The sequence below is a fragment of the Aotus nancymaae genome, unplaced genomic scaffold (assembly GCF_030222135.1).
Source record: "Aotus nancymaae isolate 86718 unplaced genomic scaffold, 86718_ANA_hifiasm-v0.15.2.pri h1tg000079l, whole genome shotgun sequence".
Taxonomy (NCBI): domain Eukaryota; kingdom Metazoa; phylum Chordata; class Mammalia; order Primates; family Aotidae; genus Aotus; species Aotus nancymaae.
Genome location: NW_026988494.1, coordinates 1,503,255 through 1,524,845, shown reverse-complemented (window position 1 = coordinate 1,524,845; position 21,591 = coordinate 1,503,255). Strand labels below are relative to the sequence as shown.

Below are 21,591 nucleotides of genomic sequence, written 5' to 3'. Positions count from 1 at the left end.
TGCTGGGATTACAGGCGTGCCACGCCTGGCCAGATGGGTAGTCTTGACTGCGAGTTGTCCAGGTTCTTGGTACATTGAATAAAGAATTGAACAAAAAGCACAAACAAAGCAACAAAAGTGCAGATTTATCGAAGCGAAACCGCACTCTAGAGGGGGAACAGGCTCAAGCGAGCAGCTCAAGAGCCCCATCTCAATGTTCTTTAGAGTTTTTATTAAGTTGAAAGAATCTGGTAATACCCCTAGGTGCTCCATTGGTTACACCCTATGAAAGATTGGCATGCAACCAATCAGAGTCTGAAGTGTTATCACAGGAGTGAGGGTGTGGTCTGGATGCTGCCTAATCTTACCTAGAACTGGCTGCACCTGTTGTTCTTTTGCTTATACCTTAACCCTTAGTTACCCTAATTCCCTAGTCTCCTGCCTTAACTGCAACCTTGAACTCTTGGATTCAAGAGATGCTCCTGCCTCAGCCTCCCAAGTAGCCTGGACTACGGCTGTGTGCCACTATGCCCAGCTAACTTTTTTATTTTTTGTAGAGATGGGGTCTCACTGTGTTGCCCAGGCTGGTCTCAAACTCCTGGCCTCATGCCAACCTCCCACCTGGGACTCCCAAATCAGTGGCTTGCAGGCATGAGCCGCTGTACCTGGCCAGTACTTCACCTTTGTGTCACCATTTCTAGCTCTTCTGATTCCTTATAAATAGAAGGCAGTTCAAGTTAAGTAGAACAGACATAAATGACTTGCAAAGCTTCTGCATCTGTCCATTCAGTCCTTGCCACCTTTAGCACTGCGCCCTGTATAAATTATCTTTCTAAAATATAAGGTTTAGGCCAGGCATGGTGGCTCATGCCTGTCATCCTAGCACTTTGGAAGACTGAGGGGGAGAACCCTTGAGCTCAGAGGTTCAAGACCAGCTGGGTAACATAGTGACACCCCCACTCTATTTTTAAATTTTAAAAATATTATTTGGCTGGGTACAGTGGCTCACACCTGTAATCTCAGCAATTGGGAGGCCAAGGAGGGTGGATCGTTTAAGGTCAGGAGGGAGTTTGAGACCAGCCTAGCCAACATGGCAATACCCCATCTCTACTAAAAAAAAAAAATACAAAAATTAGCCCAGTGCGGTGGTAGGTGCCTGTAATCCGAGCTACTCAGGAGGCTGAGGCATGACGATCGATTGAACTCAGGAGGTGGAGGTTGCAGTGAGCCAAGATTGTGCCACTGTACTACAGCCTGGTCAACAGACTGAGACTCCATCTCCCTCTCTCTCTCTCTCTCTGTCTCTCTCTCCATATATATATCTGTGTGTATATATATATATACAGATTAGATAGATAGACAGATAAATATACAGATGTTCATCGTAGGTCAGTCATGGTGGCTCACACCTGTATAGTAACAAATTTTTTTTTTTTGAGACAGAGTCTCACTCTACTGCCCAGGCTGGCATGCAATGATACAATCTTGGCTCACTGCAACCTCTGCCTCCTGGGTTCAAGCGATTCTCCTGTCTCAGCTCCTGAGTAGCTGGGATTACAGGCACGTACCACCATGCCTGGCTAATTTCTATATTTTTAGTAGAGATGAGATTTCACTGTGTTGTCCAGGCTGGGTCTCGAACTCCTGACCTCATGTGGTCCACCCACCTAGGTCTCTCAAAGTGATGGGATCACAGGTATGAGGCACCACGCCCAGCCTGTAACAATTTTTTAAAAACAAACTTCATTAAAAGCTAGCATAGCTATAATAAAGGAAAGAGGACAAAAAGAAAAATGTATTATAGACATTCTATGCAGAAAGAGTCCACCAAAATGTTCGTTTTAGTGAATTTTCACCACCCAGGTAAAGAAATAGTATCAGCACCTACAGAAATCTGCCTGTGAGTCCTTTCCAGTCCCCCTTCTCTCCAAAAGTTACCCCTGTCCTAATTTCTATCTCCATACATTAGTTTTGCTTTATTTATTTATTTATTTATTTATTTTTAATTTTTTGAGACAGAGTTTTGCTCTTATTGCCTAGGCTGGAGTCCAATGGCACTATCTCTGCTCACTGCAACCTCTGCCTCCCAGGTCCAAGCAATTCTCCTGCCTCAGCCTCCTGAGTAACTGGGATTACAGGCACCTGCCATCACACCCGGCTAATTTTGTATTTTTAGTAGAGACGGGGTTTCTCCAAGTTGGTCGGGCTGGTCTTGAACTCCCAACCTCAGGTGATCCGCCCACCTCGGCCTCCCAAAGTGCTGGGATTATAGGCATGAGCCACCGCGCCTGGCTATTTATTTATTAAGAGACAGGGTCTCATCTGTCACCCAGGCTGGAGTGCAGTGGCACAATCATAGCTCACTGCAGCCTCAAACTCCTGGGCTCGAGTGATCCTCCCACCTCAGCCTCCCAAGTACCTGGAATTACAGGTGTGAGTCACCTCACTCAGCCTAGTTTTGCTGTTTTTGAACATAAGTGAATCAGACATTTAGTATTTATTTGGGGTCTGGCTTTTGTTTTTGAGACAGAGTCTTGCCCTGTTGTCTAGACTGGAGTGCAGTGGCACAGCCTCGGCTCACTGCGACCTCCGCCTCTCAGGTTCAAGCGATTCTCCTCCCTCAGGTTCCTGAGTATCTGGGATTACAGGTGCACACCACCATAGCTGGCTAATTTTTATATTTTTAGTAGAGATGGGGTTTCACTACGTTGGCCAGGCTGGTCTCCAACTCTCAGGTGATCCGCCCACCTCAGCCTCCCACATTGCTGGGATTACAGGTGTGAGCCACCATGCCCAGCCAGTCTGGTCTCTTTCAATCAGTATTGTTTATGAGATTCACCAATGCTGTTCTTGTAGCAGTAGTTTGTTCTTTCATATTGGTTTATAGTATTCCATAGTATGAATATACCACAATTTATTTTCCATTCTAAAGCTGATAGACATTCAGGTTGTTTGTAGTCTGGAGCCTGCAGTGGACTGAACAATGGCTCTCCAGAAGATATGTCCATGTCCTGATCCTCAGACCTGTGAATGCCACCTTGTTTAGAAATAAGAGTCTCAAGGGGCATGGTGGTGTGTACCTGTAGTCCCAGCTACTCAGGAGTCTAAGGCTGGAAGATTGCTTGAGCCCAGGAGTTCTGGGCTGTAGTGCACTAGGCTGATTTGGTGTCCACAATATGTCCACATCAATATGGTGAGCTCCTGGGGCATGGGACCACCAGGTTGCCTAAGGAGGGGTGAACCATCCCAGGTTGGAAACAGAGCAGGTCAAAACTTCTGTGCTGATCAATAGTGGGATCACACCTATGAACAGCCATAGCACTCCAGCCTGGGCAACAGAGCAAGACCCCATCTCTACAATAAATAAATAATGTACAAAAGAAATAAGAGTCTTTGCCAATGTAATTAAATTAAGGCTCTTGAGATGAGACAATCATCTCGGATTATCCAGAAGGACCCTCACTCCAGTGACAAGTGTCCTTAACAGAACGAGGCAGGGCAAGACTATACAAACAAGAAGAGAAAGCCCTGAGAAGGAGGTGACAGAAATGAGACTGATGCATCCACAAAGCAAGGAATGCCCACGGCCACCAGAAGCCAGATGACATGAGGGACAGCACCTCCCTAGAGCCTTGGACAGAGCTCAGCCCTGCTGACACCTTCATTCTGGACTTTCGACCCCCAGAACAGACAGTGAGAGAATAAATACCTGTTGTCTTTTTCTTTTTCTTTTTTTTTTTTGAGATGGAATCTTGCTCTGTCACCCAGGCTGCAGTGCAACAGCACGATCTTAGCTTACTGCAATCTCTGCCTCCCAGCTTCAAGCAATTCTCCTGCCTCAGCCTCCTGAGTGGCTGGGATTACAGGCACCCACCACCATGCCCAGCTAATTTTTGTATTTTTAGTAGAGACAGGGTTTCACCATGTTGGCCAGGCTGGTCTCGAACTCCTAACCTCAGATGATCTGCCCACCTCAGCCTCCTAAAGTCCTGGGATTACAGGCGTGAGCCAGCTCGCCCAGCCATCTGTTGTCTTAAGCCACCAAGTTAGTGGTAATTTGTGACAGCAGCCACAGGAAGCAAATACAGGGATATCAGGAATAAAATCGTTCTACATTCTCCTCTATCTTTTAGTGCATGGACATAAGTATGCACCCACGCCCGAGAATGGAATTGCTGGATCATAGGGTAGGTGTGTGTTCAGCACTAAGGGATATTGCTAAACAATTTTCTAAAGAGGTTATAGCAATTTATACTCCCGCCAATGTTTGACATCCAGTTTCTCCGCATTGTTGTCAACCTCTGTGCTATGGTTTGAATATCCGACCCCTCCAAACCTCATGTTGAAATGTGATCCCCAGTGTCGGAGGTGGGACCTAAGGGGAGGTGTTTCGGTCATGGGGGCGGATCCCTCAAGACTTCATGACAGCTTGGTGCAGTCCTGGAAGTAGTAAGTTCTCACTCTCTTAGTTCCTGTGAGGGCTGTTTTGTTTTTTGTTTTTCTGAGACAGAGTCTCACTTTGTTGTTCAGGCTGGAGTGCAGTGGCACGATCTCGGATCACTGCAAACGCCTCCTCCCAGGTTCAAGCAATTCTCCTGCTTCAGCCTCCCAAGTAGCTGGGATTACAGGTGCATGCCACCATGCCCAGCTAATTTTTGTACTTTTAGTAGAGACATGGTTTCGTCATGTTGGTCAGACTGGTCTCCAGCTTCTGGCCTCAGGTAATCTACCTACCTCTTCTTCCCAAAGTGCTGGAATTACAGGCGTGAACCACCATGTCCGGCCTGGTCTGGTTTTTAAAAAAAAAAAATGACTGCTACCTCCTCTCTTTCTCTTTTGCTCTCTCTCTCCCTCCGGTCTCTGCACACGCACGCTTCCCTTTGCCTTCTGCCATGAGTGGAAGCAGCCTGCGGCCCTCATCAGAAGTAGATGTTGGTGCCATGCTTCTTGTATGGTCGGCAGAACCATCAGCCAAATAAAGCTCTTTTCCTTATGAATTATCCAGCCTTGGGTATTCCTTATAGTAACACAAGCCGGTGAACCTACTTAGTATTGTCAGTCTTTTGTATTTCACCTTTCTGGCGGCTGTGCAATAGTCTTCATTGGCATTTCCCTGGTGACTAATGAGGCTGTATGCTTTTTCTTAAGCTTTTCACCATTTGGATATGGTTTCTTGTGAATGGCTTATTCATATCTTTGGCCCATTTTTCTTCTGCCTTTGTATTGATTTGTAGATGTCGTTATGAAGACAGAGATATCAGATCTATAATGTGATGCAAGTGTCCTCTCCCACTCTGTGGCATGCCTTTTCACTCTCTTGGTGGTGTTGCTTGATGAAAAGCAGTTCTTCATTTTAATGACACCCAAATGATCAATCTTTTCTTTTATGGTTAGTGCTTTATGTCCTGTCTAAGAAATCATGGCTGCCCCAAAGCCATGAATATATTCTCCTTTATCATCTTCTAAAAGCATTTTGCTTTGCCTTCCACATTTATATTAACAATCCACCTAATTTTTTGTGTTATTCAAAGTTAATTTTTTTGAGACAGGGTCTTGCTCTGTCACCCAGGCTGCATGATCATGGCTCACAGCAGCCTCAACCTCCCAGGCTCAAGCAAGACTCCTACCTCAGCCTCCCAAGTATTAATAGCTGGGACTACAGGCATGAGCCACAATGTTGGGCTAATTTTTGTAGTTTTTGTAGGCGCAGGGTTTCTGCATGTTGCCCAGGCTGCTCTCAAACTCCTGAGCTCCAGGGATCTACCTGCCTTCGGCTCCCAAAGTGTTGGGATTACATCATGAGCCACTGGACCTGGCCAAAAGTTAATTTTTTAAAAAAGATAAAATCATGAGCTCTCATACAGACAAAAAAGTGAGCATGTTAAAATTTTATTTCACTTATTATTAAGAAAAACTAGTAAGGTGTGCCAGACACGGTGGCTCGTGCCTGTAATCCCAGCACTTTGGGAGGCCAAGGCGGGTGTATCACTTGAGGTCAGGAGTTCAAAACCAGCCTGGCCAACATGGTAAAACCCCGTCTCTACTAAAGATACAAAAAGTTAGCTGGGCATGGTGGTGCATGCCTGTAATCCCAGCTACTCAGGAGGCTGAGGTAAGAGAATCGCTTGAATCTAGAAGGTAGAGGTTGCAGTAAGCTGAGATGGCGCCACTGCACTCCAGCCTGGGCAACAAGAGTGAAACTCTGTCTCAAAAAAAAAAAAAGAAAGAAAAACTAGTAAGATGTAACAACCTGTTCAAAGGTGAATCCAAAGAAAAGACACATTTACTGGGCACTGTGGCGCGTGCCTGTAATCCCAGCTACTCAGGAGGCTGAGGCAGGAGAATTGCCTGAACCCAGGAGGCGGAGGTTGCGGTGAGCCGAGATCGCGCCATTGCACTCCAGCCTGGGTATCAAGAGCGAAACTCCGTCTCAAAAAAAAAAAAAAAAAAAAAAAAAAAAAAAAAAAAAAGAAAAGACACATTTAGAGACCAGAAATATTGAAATGAATATGCAAATGGAGGCAAAACTGGTTTTTCCGGAGAAGGGGCAGTGTTCCTCCACTAGACAATTTGCTTTTATGAATTTTGCGTTGCTATCAATTGTCCACTAAACACGGAGCTGAGGTCCTCCCTTGCCTGGATCCAGGAAAAATGAACTTAGAGTCTGATACCTTGAAAGGTTTGAAAGAAACATTCACCACCTATTTCTCTGAAGGCTCCTACCTGGGAGGTCTCCTCCGTATAACAAGACGCCTTTGCTAGCCAGTCCCCTCTTCTCTCCCTCCCATAACCTATTTTGCCGCGATCCAAGCCCCTATTCTTTCTGTAACTTCAAGATAGTATAAAAGCATCAATGATATCTTTCTCGGGATCTTATATTTTGATAAGATTCCTGTTCACGGTAATTAATTTGTAGGCCATTTCTCTTCCTAATCTGTCTTTTATGAGTTGATTTTCCAGTGAACTTTTGGAGGGTAGAGGGAAAGTTTTCCTCAGCCCCTACAATATCCCATAGACCTAGTGCCATTTATTGAATGACCCAGCTTTCCCGTATCGGCTTGTCAGGATCATGTATGTTTCTCAACTCTATTCTGTTCCCTGGTCTATTTCTCTGTTATTGAACAATGCCATACTGTCTTAATTACTATAGTTTCATAACACATCTTGATATCTAGTAGTGTAAAGCCTTCAGCTTTGTACTTTCTCTGCAAGATTTATCAGCTATTTTTAGACCTTTGCTTTTTTTTTTTTTTTTTTTTTGGGACAGGGTCTCATTCTGTCACCCAGCCTGGAGTGCAGTGGCACAATCTTGGCTCATTGCAACCTCATCCTCCCGGACTCAAGCGATCCCCCTGCCTCAGCCTCCAGAGTAGCTGGGACTACAGGTGAGTGCCACCACGCCCAGTGTATATTTTGTATTTTTGGTAGAGACAGTTTCACCATGCTACCCAGGCTGGTCTCGAACTTCTGAGCTCAAGCGATCCAACTGCCTCACCTCCCAAAGTCCTGGGATTACAGGTGTGAGCCACTGAGCCCCACCTGGACCTTTTCGTTTTCATATTAATTTTAGAATCAACTAGCTAGGCACAATGGCTCATGCCTGTAATTTAGCATTTTGGGAGGCCGAGGCAGGAGGATCAATTGAGCTCAGGAGTTTGAGATCAGCTTGGCGATACAACGAGACCCCATCTCTACAAAAAATTCTAAAAATTAGCCAGGAATGGTGGCACATGCCTGTGGTCCCAGGTACACGGGAGGCTGAGGCAGGAGATCGCTTAAGCCAAAGATTTGGAGGCTACAGTGAGCTATGATCATGCTACTGCACTCCAGCCTGGGGGACAGAGCAAACCATAGCTCTAAAAAAAAAAAGAAAAAAAAACTTCAGTCTTATGAGTTTATAGCTCTGTGGGGGGCATCAAGGGAAAGTCCATGAGTCCATAATGACAAAATAGTTAAAGCATCCCACTCCACCTCACCTGAAAACTTGGAGGTAACAGCAGTTACCCTAGAAAAATGCCCATGGAGTCATCAGGAATCCCAGGGACCCAAAGTCATGGCTATGTGGTTCTGCTGCCTTTTCCCATAAGGAGTTCATCTCTCTCCCACCAGTCTTGGAGGCTTCTAGCTATTACGGTCCCTGAGGGATGTGGTAATTTTCTTACATCAGCGCAAGGTTCAGCAAATATCAAAACATCTAACCTTTCAGAGCTGTGTTTTTCTTTCTATATATTTGTACCCTGTCCTGCTTCAAAAAAGATTTAAGGTTGTTTACAACATTACGTAAATGAAGTTAAACATAAATTAGAACACCATGAGAAAGGTGAGGCTGAGGGAAAACCAGGGTACGGACACAGAAGTATGCTAAGAGTGACACCAGCATGCCGTGGGGTTCCACGGGCTTTGGAGTGCTGGGCTTTTTAAAACTTGCTGAAGCTGCCAAACCAGTGTTGTGTTCTCACATCCCAGAATCCTAGCATTGTTGGGGGCAAAGCCCAGTGAAACAATCAGATACTGATCCCCAGGGCAGAAGGAGACCTCCTCCCTAATCCCACACTCCAGCCCACACAGAAAGCACCACAGTTCTGGAACTCGAGTTCACGGGATAAAAACCTGAATTTTAAAAATGCGTATAGGGGCTGGGCACGGTGCTCACGCCTGTAATCCCAGCATTTTGGGAGGCCGAGGTGGGTGGATCACCTGAGGTCAGGAGTTCGAGATTGCCCTGGTCAACATGGCAAAACCCTGTCTCTACTAAAAAATATAAAAATTAGCCAGGTGTGGTGGCACATGCCTGTAATCCCAGCTACTAGGGGACGCTGAGGCAGGAAGACCGCTTGAACCTGGGAAGCGGAGGTTTCAGTGAGCTGAGATAGTGCCACTGCACTCCAGCCTGGGCAACAGAGTAAGACTCCATCTAAAAAAAAAAAAAAAAAAAAAAAGTGTGTGTAAGGAGAGGTTTTTCAAGTGTTTGGTCTGTTTTATTGTGGAGTCCTGGAATCCTGAGAGCAATTCCAGCTTCCTAAGGAAAGGAGGTAATCCTAGGGCCAAGAGGAGCTCATAAAGCCATTGAAGCTCCCCTGAGCTGGGGAGAGGGTGAGTCAGCCCAGCCGATGGAGGGGTGTGTAAGGATGCCTTCGAATTTCCTCACCCCTCCCAGAAAGGCTGCACCTGAGCTGCATTCCAGAGACGTTTGGGATACCAACACACGTGGGAAACACACATGAAAACAGATCTCACCCCTCCCTCCTCCTTGGGGCCAGCAGAGGAGCTCTAAGGAGCTTAAAGAGGAATAAGACTTCCACCTCCCATACCTTCCTCTGCCCTGGCAGACGAAAGGGAGCGTTACCCAGGTGCACTTGCTGACATCTCAAGTTAAAAGTTCATGTTTCGCCGGGTGCAGTGGCTCAAGCCTGTAATCCCAGCACTCTGGGAGGCCGAGGCGGGTGGATTATGAGATCAAGAGATCGAGACCATCCCGGCCAACATGGTGAAACCCCGTCTCTACTGAAAATACAAAAATTAGTTGGGCGTGGTGGTTGCATGCCTGTAGTCCCAGCTACTCGGGAGGCTGAGGCAGGAGAATTGCTTGAACCCGAGAGGCGGAGGTTGCAGTGAGCCAAGATTGTGCCACTGCACTCCAGCCTGGAGCCTGGCGACAGAGTGAGACTCTGTCTCAAAAAAAAAAAAAAAAACAAGAAGTTCAGGTTTCTTCTTCTTGGTGCCCAAGTTTGCTAAACAGCGCCACCTGCTGCCTCGGAAGTCACGCAACTGGAAAGTAACAACGCATGTGTGAGCCTTCCGGAGTTCCGTTTAGGGTGCGCCCGTGAGACTCTGGGGAAAGGCAGAGGGAGGGCAGGACACACCTGCAGGCTGGCCTTGTGCTCTCTCCTCCTGCCCCTCCAATAAAACTCACTTGTCTTTTGTGTGTGTGTGTGTGAGACGGAGCCTCGCTCTGTTTCCCCGGATGGAGTGCCATGGCACAATCTCGGCTCACTGCAACCTCTGCCTCCCAGGTTCAAGAAATTCTCCTGCCTGCCTCAGCCTCCCAAAGTGCTGGGATTATTAGAATGACCCACCGTGCCCGGCAGTGCCAAGATCTTTACACAAATGATCTTATTCATCCTCACCACAACCCATAAAATTATTATTTTTTTGAAATGGAGTCTTGCTTTGTCACCCAGTTTGAAATGCAGTCTCGGCTCACTGCAGCCTCTGCCTCCCAGGTTCAGGCAATTCTCCTGCCTCATGAGTAGCTGGGATTACAGGCACCCACCCCCACGCCCAGCTAATTTTTATATTTTTTAGCAGAGATGGGATTTCACCATGTTGGCCAGGCTGTTCTTGAACTCCTGACCTTAGGTGATCCACCCGCTTTGGCCTCCCACAGTGCTGGGATTACAGGTATGAGCCACCATGCCTGGCCTAAAAGTAGGGATTTTTATCTCCATCTCGCAGAAGAGAAAACAGAGCCTTAGGGAAAATAGAGAACTTGCCCAAGTTTCCACAGATCGATGCAGAACACAGATGTGAACGCAGATCTGTTTCACGCCAAAGCGCAGTCTCCTAATCACCAGACTATCCTTTTTCATTGTAATAAAATGGAGAAAAGCTAATTTTTCTTGAGCACAGAATATACTCCTACCAACCAAGGAAATCCACTTTCGTTGGAGGAACACTAAATAAGCCGCTGAGCTGTGTATCCCAGGAAGTGACACCCGCAGAGGGCATGCTCTCCAAACTGCCTTCTAAAGGCAGCGTGGTACTAAGGGGAGGGTAGAAGCTTGGGGTCTGAGCTGATCTGCTCAAGGCCCTTAAGAGATTCGAGAGGTTGTAACAGCAACAAACAAGAGGAAGAGGAGGAAAATGAGGCCACTGGTGGACCAGGGCGGTCTAGTGGAGATTTACTCCATTTCCCGTATGGCGTAAATCTACTTCTGCATGTCCCCATGACAGCTTCAGTGCTGTGGCGTGGGATCAGTTTTGCAGGAACTCCGTGATGTGCTGAATGTGTCTCAAAGAGGGGATGGCCCAGGCAGCCGTGGGAGGCCCACCCCAACTCAGGGCGCTATATTTATTGTTCTGAGTGCCAGGCCCTGTGTGAGCAAAGACAGCTGACTTAGGGAGCTGTCTAAGGGAGTGTTTAGGGAGTGAAGACCTCACCAGCCCAAGAACGCTGCGGAAGGCCAGTGCTGCACCCACAAACTGCTGGGCTCGAGTGCCCAACTGGGACGCAAGTCCCCAGCATCCTCTGGAACCTTCTGGAATCCCAGCGTGCCTAATGGAGAGAACCCCAGAACTGCCAGACACTTTTTTTTTTTTTGAGACAGAGTTGCTCTGTCACCCAGGCTAGAGTGCAGTGGCACTATCTCAGCTCACTGCAACCTCCGCCTCCCAAGTTCAAGCGATTCTCCTGCCTCAGCCTCCCGAGTAGCTGCTCCACCAAGCCCGTCTATTTTTTTTTTTTTTTTTTTTTTTAGTAGAAATGGGGTTTTGCCATGTTGGCCAGGCTGGTCTTGAACTCCTGACCTCAGGTGATCAACCTGCCTCGACCTCCCCAAGTGCTGGGATTACAGGCATGAGCAACCGTGCCCCACCGGCTTGTCCTTTCATAGGGATTCTTCCAAGTAAGAAAGGCTGTGGACCTGCCCCTCCCTCCTGCCTGTTCCTTCATTTCCTGGGTTGTGCCAGCCCCGCTGTGGGCAAGATTTTTCCCTCACTGAGGACACTGCTGGTGGATACGCAGTTCCACCGCTCTTTGCTCTGGGCAAGGTGGTCCAGTGGGCTAATCCTAGAACGCCCCAACTCCGAGAGCTCTTGGCTTCCTTGGGGCCCTGCCCTGGGTGATATAACATTTCCTCAGGGTAAAGCCTGTCCCCTAGAGACGGAAATGAAGGGGTACTGGGGGGCCGCCTGGATGGGGAAGGCAGTTCCATAGCAGGGGTCAGGGCGCCAAGCACATGGATGCCACCTGTGCCTCTTGCCAGCTGTGTGACCTTGGTTGGGCAGTGCTTAATTCCCTCAGCAGCAGTGTGTGACAACACGTGAAGTGCTGCCAACCAGGGAAGGCCCCCCTAAGCCTTGGTGTCCAGAGTTTTCATTGGGGATCAATTACATAGTCATGCAGTACCCATATAACATTCCTTAGCAACTCAGTCTCCAGCCCCAAGAAGTCAAACTAATATGATGCATCCCAAGGTCTCGGGCCACAGAGACACTCTCATCGGGTAGGACACTCAAGGGCCTGGATGCATACCCCAGGAACCAGTGAGCGCCAGTCCTGAAGACCCTTGGAATATGCAGGGTTTGGGTAACCACGTCCCCCTGGGCTAACCCTTTACAGAAACACTCATTAGGCACGTATTACATGTCACCTTTTATTGTTATATACTTTTTTTAAATCATTGTGGCATTGTGAATTATGATAAGAAATAGACATGGTCTCTGTCCAGTTCCTGGCACAGAACTCCTAAAAACCCTTGGATACCAGATGCAGTGGCTCACGTTTGTAATCCCAGCACTTTGGGAGACCAAGGTTGGTGGATCACTTGAGGTCAGGAGTTCGAGACCAGCCTGCCAACACGGTGAAACCCCATTTCCAGTAAAAAAAATATATATATATATATAGATAGATAGATAGATGTGTTTGTATATATATATGTATACATGTATACATGTACCACCATGGTGGTACATGCCTGTAATCCTAGCTACTTGGTAGACTGAAGCAGGAGAATCACTTGAATCCGGGAGGTGGCGGTTGCACTGAGCCAAGATCTCACCACTGCACTGCATTCTTGGGCAACAAGAGCAAATCTCCATCAAAAAACACACACACACACACACACACACACACACACACAAATAAAAACCTTGGAATTTCCAAAGTGATGAGAGGTGTATAGTGAAAGGAGCACTCTTTGTTATTCCCAAGGAGACCTCTTCAACCACAGCTGAGTTTATGTTAAGGTCATTGTTGGAAAGCCCACAGGATGATGGGCTGGTTGTGGGAGGGGCCAACAATGTGATCGGAGGGTTGGACCTTTTAGCTCCACCCCTGACCTCTGGGAAGAGGAGAGGGACTGAATGGAGGTTGAGTTAATCAACAATGGCCAAAGTTTTAGTCAATCATGCCTACGCAATGCATCCTTCATAAAAACCCCTAACTATAGGGTTTTGGAGAGCTTGCAGGTTAGTGAACACATGGAGGGGCTGGGAGGGGGAACCCAGAGAGACCATGGACGCTCCATGCCCCTTTCCTCACCCTTTTCCCTGTGCATGCCTTCCATCTGGCTGTTCTTGAGTTGTATCCTTTTATAACAAACTGATAATCTCGTAAGTAAACTATTTTCCTGAGGTATGTGAATTGTTCTAGAAAGTTATCAAACCCCAGGAAGGAGTTGTAGAAACCCCCAATTTACAGCAGATGCCGAAGTCACCACTGGATATGTGACTGGCATCTGAAGTGGGGTGCAGTCTTGCAGAAATTCCTGAACCTCTGGAATTTGATGCCAACTCCAGGTAGATAGTATCAGAATCTACTGAATTGGGCTGGGCACAGTGGCTGACGCCTGCAATCCCAGAACTTTGGGAGGACAAGGCGGGTGGATCACCTGAGATCAGGAGTTTGAGACCAACCTGGCCAACATGGCAAAACCCCATCTCTACTAAAAATACAAAAATTAGCCGGGCATGGTGACACATGCCCGTAGTCCCAGCTACTTGAGAGGCTGAAGCAGGAGAATCGCTTGAACCTGGTAGGCCGTGGTTGCAGTGAGCCAAGATTGTGCCACTGCACTCCAGCCTGGGCAACAGAGCAAGACTCCGTCTCAAGAAAAAAAAAAAAAAGAATCTAATCTATCTATTGAATTGTAAGACACCCAACTGATGTCCACCAGAGGATTGAATTAATTGTATGGGGAAAACCCTACACAATCTGGTGTCAGAATTGAGAATCACAGTGGAGGAGAGAGAAAAATAAGTTTTCCTTTCAACTGTATAGTGTCTCCCCAAGAGTGGAGGGTATCAGCTGTGTCATATACCTGTCGGTATCCTGGGGGGTTGCAGAGTCCCACGGATTAGTAGATGCCCATAAACATTTATTTCTTATCATGTCAGTGACACTTGCTCAGGTTGTTATTGACCTAGGATATCCTTCCAGCTTCCATTAGTTGTTACGCATCCAATCCATTCATCTATCTATCAATATCCCAACCAAGTCCTACCTCCTCATGAGATGCTCCCATCTGTTCTGGCCCACTTTGAAGTCTTTCTTTTCTAAATTCCTGACACATTTTCAGTTTATATAATCTACTGTGACTTCTATTACATTCAGCCTTAAAATGTTACTTAAGTGTTTTATGTGAGTTAGGCTTGTCCCCTCAACTAGACTCTAAGTGTCTGGAGAAAATAGACTGGATCATACCTGTTTTTCGCACTCCCTTTCACAGCCAGCTCAGGGCCTTAATGTAGTAGGTGCTCAATTAATATGAGATGGCCAATGACCCTTCCCTCTGGGCCTCTCTCTCTCTCTCTCTTTCTTGCTCCCCACCCCCTTCACTGAGGCCAGACCATTGCTTCATAAATAAACGAATAAAGTGTTTTTAAAAAATGAATTGTAGCAATAAATAATCAGCACAAGATTTTCGCAAAGACTAAAGTTTTATTCCAATCAGGGGTTTGTTTCCTTTGGAAGGCACTTCTCTGAACCTTCTGTGAAGAGGACCGCCTCATTGATGCTCTCAGTGATGTAATGTATGTTGTTGGCATTGACACAGCTGAAGTTAATCTGACTGTTCCTGGGGATGTAGATGTGCTTCTTCCTGACCAGGTATTCCACCTGCTGGACTGCAGTCATGGCAGGGTCTCAGATCCTGACACTGGCCATCTCAAATTACCCTCTAGCCCAGGCTGGTTTATTTTCTTTCTTTCTTTCTTTCTTTCTTTCTTTATTATTTTTGAGGTGGAGTTTCACTCTTGTTGCCCAGGCTGGAGTGCAATGGTGTGATCTTGGCTCACTGCAACTCCGCCTCCTGGGTTCAAGTGATTCTCCTGCCTCAGCCTCCCAAGTAGCTGGGATTACAGGATGTGCCACCATGCTCTGCTAATTTTTGTATTTTTTTTTTTTAAGTAGAGATAGGGTTCCACCATGTTGGCCAGGCTGGTCTCAAACTCCTGACCTCAGGTGATCCACCTGCCTCAGCTCCCAAAGTGCTGGGATTACAGGTGTGAGCCACCTCGTCCAGCACCCAGGCTGGTTCATGAAGGACAGGGAGTGTCGTTACTTCTGAGGGTCCAGAAGCGTCTTTAAAGCAGCCCATTTTCCAGAGGACAGAATCAAAATCTGGAGTGAAGCTAGGAACTGGTCACCTACTCAGTGAACTTTAATGCTCAAATACAGGCCAAAGTTCAGAAAGGGGGACACCCACTCCCTAGACCCTTACAGCTGAGTCCAAGATAGCCATGGGTTCCACTCTGCTCAGTGATGTGACCCCAGGAGCCAGGGGTTCCCAGGAGCCGGAGCTTCTCCTTCACTTTTTCCTTAGTTAGCGTGGCTTTCTCTACAACTTCTTTTAGACTCTGCTTCCTACCAAGAAAGGACAATGAGAAAGAAGGGTGTGAGGTCCCCCTTGCTCTCAAACCTCCGTTATTGCCAGTCCACTCTTCTTACCTTCAAAGGCCCCCAGCGGAGTGCCTGAGGCTCTGGGATGGCTAAGAGTGGGAGGGAGGTTTGATCCCGTATTAACTTAAGCAAGCCAAGGAGGCCCCCAGGCAGATTTTGCCAGAGTTGCAAGCCCCCGATGCTGTCTAATGTCCCCGAGCAATCTGGAAGAGTTCAGATAACTCATTGGCCTGGGTACAAAATGAATGTCCTATCACTCTGTCCCCTAAGGCAACCCTTGGCATAGCCACTGCCATTGGTACACATCAGGTCCTCAGTAAATGCTGATGAATGGATGGAGCAAAGAGGCCGCAAGAGAGAAGCACCCTGCTGAATCTGGGGATCAGCATGTCTGCAGGCACCCAGGGCCTCTCTTATCCCTTCCTGCTCCAGCCCTCACCCTTACCATTCTCCCAGCAGAGCCGGGTTGCAGAGGATGGAGGTGATGATCCGTGCACCCGTGTTGGGAGGGTTTAGCCACAGGGCCTGGGCTAATCTCATCAGCTGGGAGAGGACGCACAGCAGCTGCTGGTTGTTGACTGCCACCACCACTAGGATCCCCACTCCTTCATCTGCAGTGTTGAGAAGACAGCCTCAGCCCCTTCCTCCACTCCCAAGGCCTTCGCCTAGACCTCAACCTCTAACCTTGTAGAAGAAAAGGTTGAACCATGAGGCCCTGATCGCAGCCCAGCCAGGATGGTATTCAGGCTCCTGGAAGTTGCCAGAGGCTCTCCTTCCAGCAAAAGTATCCATAAGTCAGAGTGTTAAAGGAGGAAGGAACTTGAAAGATCACTAAGTTCTATTTTCTTTATTTTTATTTTTGTTATTCTTGTTGTTTTCTAAGTGACTATCTCTCTGTTGCCCAGGCTAGAGCACAATGGTGGAATCAGCTCACTGCAACCTCAACCTCCTGGGCTTAAGTGAACCTCTTGCCTCAGCCTCCCGGGTAGCTAGGACTACTGGTGTGTACCACCATGCTCGGCTAATTTTTTTAATTGTTTGTAGAGACAGGGTCTCACTGTGTTGCCCAGGCTGGTCTTAAATTCCCAACCTCAAGTGATCACCCAATCTCGACCTCCCAAAGGAGGGATTGGGAGGTGTGGACTGGGATTACAGGTGTCAACCACCATGCCAGCCCCGCCCTCTCATCTCATAGTTGAGGAAACAAAGTCCTGAGGGTGAAATGATCTATGCTGAGCTGGGTCTGTGGCCAGATGTAGTAACAGAAGCAAATTCTAGCTCAGTGCTCCCCACTTCTGCCTCCACACGTGCTCTCCCTGCAGTCTGTGGCTCCCTCCAGAGGATGAGATGTGGAAAACATCACTGTGCCGTGAACTCAGCGCCATTTCACGACAGACCCTCCCCTCTCCTTCTGCCTGTACCATACCATAAATGCCAAAATTCTTGGACAGAGACTGGCTGCAGAAGAACTCAACGCCTTGAGACACAAAGTATTGTAAGATTCTTGTATCTTCTTCCAAGTCACTGGTGTATAAACCTTGACAGGGAATATCAAAAAATGGGAATATCTGCTTGCTCTGTAGGAGAAAGGAGAACAAAGAAAGAATGAGTCGGATGGAGGAGAGAGCAGAGATTACAAGACAGGAAGGTCAGGCTGGAGATTGGGTTTACCTTTATCATGGACATCAACTTTGCCCACTCACTTGGTGTCAACTTGCAGTCGATAATGTTCCCAATCACAAGGACGCAACCACGTGGGATCTGCTGCAGGTAGAGATGGTCTCATCAGGTACTTCCCCTACCCAGGAGTGGCGGCCCCAGGGCATTTGAGGATAAAGTGCTCCTCCATGTTAGTTACCATTGAAGAGCCAGGCAAATTCAAACCTGGAAAAGGGCTTGGATGATTTAAGGGGTATGGGGAGGAAAGGAACCTTAGGCTGTAAGTCAGATCTGGGGAGGAGTTTCTCTACCTCCACCGCATTGAGGAGTATGTTGGGGTCCATGCATAGCTTCTTCGGGTCCCAGATGGAGTATTCATAAACTGTAAAGCCCATGTCCTGGAAGATGAGTCCATGCAGTTCTGTGGGAACACAGCCCCCACCAGCTGGTACATGGGAAACAGATGGAGACAGAGGTACTGGAGTGTGGGGCTGAGAGTCACTGGCTGAAGGTGGGACATTAACAGGAAAAGGACATAAATAGCTTGGCTTGTCCGCCATTTTGCTCGCGACAGAGAATGAGGGATAACAGTGAGGACAGCAATTGGGTGAGGATTAGGAACAGGGGATGGGGATTTGCTGTCGCCCTCATCTTGGGTAAGACTCACCTTTTTGAGAAGAGATGATGTAAACTGTACGAGCATCCTTATGCCAAGCTCTGAGAAACTGGACCCCAAGCTGGAAGGCACCACTGTCACCAACAGTGTGTACACCCCCTACCTGCCAGCAAGAAATAGACAGAAATAGGCCGGGCGCGGTGGGCGCGGTGACTCACACCTGTAATCCCAGCACTTTGGGAGGCCGAAGAGGGTGGATCACCTGAGGTCAGGAATTCGAGACCAATCTGGTCCCTGTCATTACTAAAAATACAAAAATTAGCTGGATATGGTGACAGGCGCCTGTATTCCCAGCTACTCAAGAAGCTGAGGCAAGAGAATCACCTGAACCCAGGAGGCGGAGGCTGCAGTGAGCCGAGATCAGGCCACTGCACTCCAGCCTGGGCCACAGAGTGAGACTCTGTCTCAAAAAATAAAATAAATAAATACATAAATAAATACACAAATAGAAATAAACAGAAATAACTCTCTAAAACAGTAATGGAGGCTGGGCGTGGTGGCTCATGCCTGTAATCCCAGCACTTTGGGAGGCCGAGGCAGGCAGATCCCCTGAGGCCAGGAGTTTGAGAGCAGCCTGGCCAACATGGTGAAACCCTGTCTCTAATAAAAACACAAAAATTAGCCAGGCGTGGTGGCGCACGCCTGTGACTCCAGCTACTCAGCGTACATGAGAATCGCTTGAACCTGGGGGGTGAAGGTTGCAGTGAGCCAAGATCGTACCACTGCACTCTAGCCTGGATGACAGAGTGAGACTTTGTCTCAAAAAATGTATATAATAAATTAAAAAATGAAACAGTAATGGGAATACTAACACCACCTCCTGTTCAGATCATTTCTGTCTTGAAAGAGCTTTCAAATCAGCAGTATGAGCAGGTGGGAATACCACTGGATTGGGATTCTGATCCTTACTCTACCCTTTGACGGCTAAAGCTGTGGACTCTCTGCACCTCAGGTGTCCCCCTTATCCATACCAGGGGGCCCTCCAAGGTCCCTTTTGGGTTTAAGGTTGTGCAGGCCCAGAACCCCACTCTCTGTGTCAGGATGAGTTGGGAAGGGCCCGCTTCTCACCCTGTTCTCCACGATGGCTTGGCTGTGCTTTCCAAAGAGGAGCTCCAGAGAGGCCTGGATGAAGGATTTCATGCCCACTGTGGGCAAGTACTCATAATTCAGGGAGGGATCCTGTGAAATCTGAAGTCGGGCCTTCTGCACCACGAGAGAAACCCAGGGATGGCCTTCATTTGTCATGCAGACTGTGAGGAAAACCGCAGAGGGAGCGTCAGGCGCTCGATTTGGGCCCGGGGGCTGAGCTCTGCAGACAGCCCGAAAACAAGTCTGCCCTGGACTCCTTGGGGCATTGGGAAGGTCCCTGTGAAAAGAAAACTTTCCCTTTTCTTTTCTCCTTGATAAAAACAATGTGCTGTTAGTAAATGTGTATTATTATTATTTTTTTAAAAGACAACTGAAACCCATGCCATTTTAAAGGTTAAAAATTATACAAGGCCGGGATGGGTGGCTCAGGCCTGTAATCCCAGCACTTTGGGAGGCCAAGGTGGGTGGATCACTTGAGTTCAGGAGTTCGAGACGAGCCTTGCCAACGTGATAAAACCCTGCCTCTACACAAAAACACAAAACAGCCAGACCTGGTGGCCAGCGTCTGTCGTCCCAGCTGGTCAAGAGGCTGAGGCAGGAGGATGGTTTGAGCTCAGGAGGCAAAAGTGGCAGTAAGCTGAGATCTTGCCACTGTGCTCTAGACTGGGCAACAGAGTGAGGCCCCATCTTCAAAAAAACAATGCAAAATGAGAGTTATAGATAGATGAAGCTAAATAAAGGTAACCCTGACTTTCACAGTGGGGAGACCCAGTTGCATATCATAAGGCTCAATTTGGGGAACCGTTCTTGGTTCAAGAATAGAAAGAGAGAGAGAGAAGGTAAGAGGAGAGGCTGAAGAAGTGTGGGATGGCCATGCAGGCTCCCAAGCATAGAGTTGTGGGAGAGGTCATAGCTCTCACCAAACTGCTAGAAGCTCCCACAGAAGGGCAGAGAGCATGGAATGACGTGGGACCTTCTCTGCGCTTTTCCCCACTGGGCAATTCTGTTAACGAGGAAAGATCTCTCCTCCCACAGAAGCTTGGGCCGCACCCCTCCCACTGAAGCAGGGAACACTGTCCTCGAGAGGCAGTTACCATCACTTAAGTCTTATACTCCGGAACTGCTAGGCATCTACCTTTATAGGCGAGGAATATCTTGTTGGGGTAATCATCTTGTTTGTAGGCCTTTAACAAGCTGCCCTCTAGCTTGTGGACGAGGGGCACATCCATGAACACGGAAAGGGTGGGCATAACTGAGATGAAACTGGAGCCAAGACTGTGTCTCTGCTCCTGTGTGCCGCTTCTACCCAGAAGTCTTCCTCCAAGGCTGGGCCGGGCGGTCCTGCCTCTTCCTGGCACCTTGGCAGCTCCAGTGCAGAGGCGCTGGACAACTGGTTGCCAGGGCAACAGAACCTCATGGTGTTTGTCGTGGCAATCCACAGGGGCCAGGGGAACATTCCAGGGTACTTGAGGAGAATACCCTGAGAGAGCGGCCAGGGCAGGATAACAATCTCCTGGAATTTTATGGATACCCTAAAAGCCCTGACGTCAGCACTATGCTATGTACGCATCTAACAAAATTACCTTAGTACTCCACACATTTATACAAATTAAAACAAATAAACCAAATGCCAATTACTGAAGGAATGTTTAAATTAATAATGATATCCATACAATAGAATCTCTGCAGCCCTTATTTTTTTTTAATTTTTTGCAGAGGTAGGATCTTGCTATGTTGCCCAGGCTGGTCTCAAACTCCTGACCTTAAGCCATCCTCCCACTTCAGCCCCCTCATCTGCTAGGATTACAGGCACTTCCTGTCTCTACCAAAATACAAAAATTAGGCCAGGCATGGTGGCTCACGCCTGTAATCCCAGCACTTTGGGAGGCCGAGGCGGGTGGATCATCTGAGGTCAAGACCAGCCTGGCCAACATGGTGAAACCCCATCTCTACTAAAAATACAAAAATTAGCTGGGCATGGTGGTGGGCACCTGCAATCCCAGGTACTTGGGAGGCTGAGGCAGGAGAATCACTTGAACCCAGGAGGCAGAGGTTGCAGTGAGCCGAGATTGCATCACTACACTCCAGCCTGGACAACAGAGTGAAACGCTCTCTCAAAAAAAAAAAAAGGTAGGAATTTCTCCACTAGAAAAGCAACTATCTTATTCCTCCTGTACCTCTCCTTGTCGCTCTGGGAGAGTGTTCCAGCGTCAATTAGATTCAGACTCAGGCCCAAGGGGAGGCCCAAGAAGGACAGGCTTGGTCACGTGATCCATGATTGGAAGAGAAACCAGAGACCGCGTGGGTGGCGCCGACTGGAGCAGAGCTCTCCCATTCCCATTCCTCTCCTCTGGGAAGAAGTGGCCTGTCCCACTCCCTTCCTGGAATATCCACAGCCGAAGCCATGTTTCATCTCATTTCCTGATCAAGAGATTTTGGGAACCATAGTGTAGCTCCTCACTGGCAACTCAGAAATGAAACTGATAAATGAGTTCTGAACCTCTAGCTCCTCAATTTCTTACTTTCTTTTTCTTTCTATTCTTTTCTTTCTTTCTTTCTTTCTTTCAGA

General features: G+C 47.8%; 1 protein-coding gene across 1 annotated transcript; it reads right to left on the bottom strand.

The window, feature by feature from the left end:
* Positions 1 to 14,630: 14,630 nt before the first annotated feature.
* GOT1L1 (glutamic-oxaloacetic transaminase 1 like 1) lies at positions 14,631 to 20,447 on the bottom strand. The gene is given in 10 exon segments (XM_064368684.1): positions 14,631 to 14,659; positions 14,662 to 14,823; positions 15,420 to 15,562; positions 16,044 to 16,209; positions 17,025 to 17,175; positions 17,270 to 17,362; positions 17,569 to 17,678; positions 17,925 to 18,036; positions 19,002 to 19,183; positions 20,158 to 20,447. Coding segments are annotated over 10 exon segments (1,263 nt in total). The 5' UTR covers positions 20,273 to 20,447.
* Between the last annotated feature and the right edge of the window lie 1,144 nt (positions 20,448 to 21,591).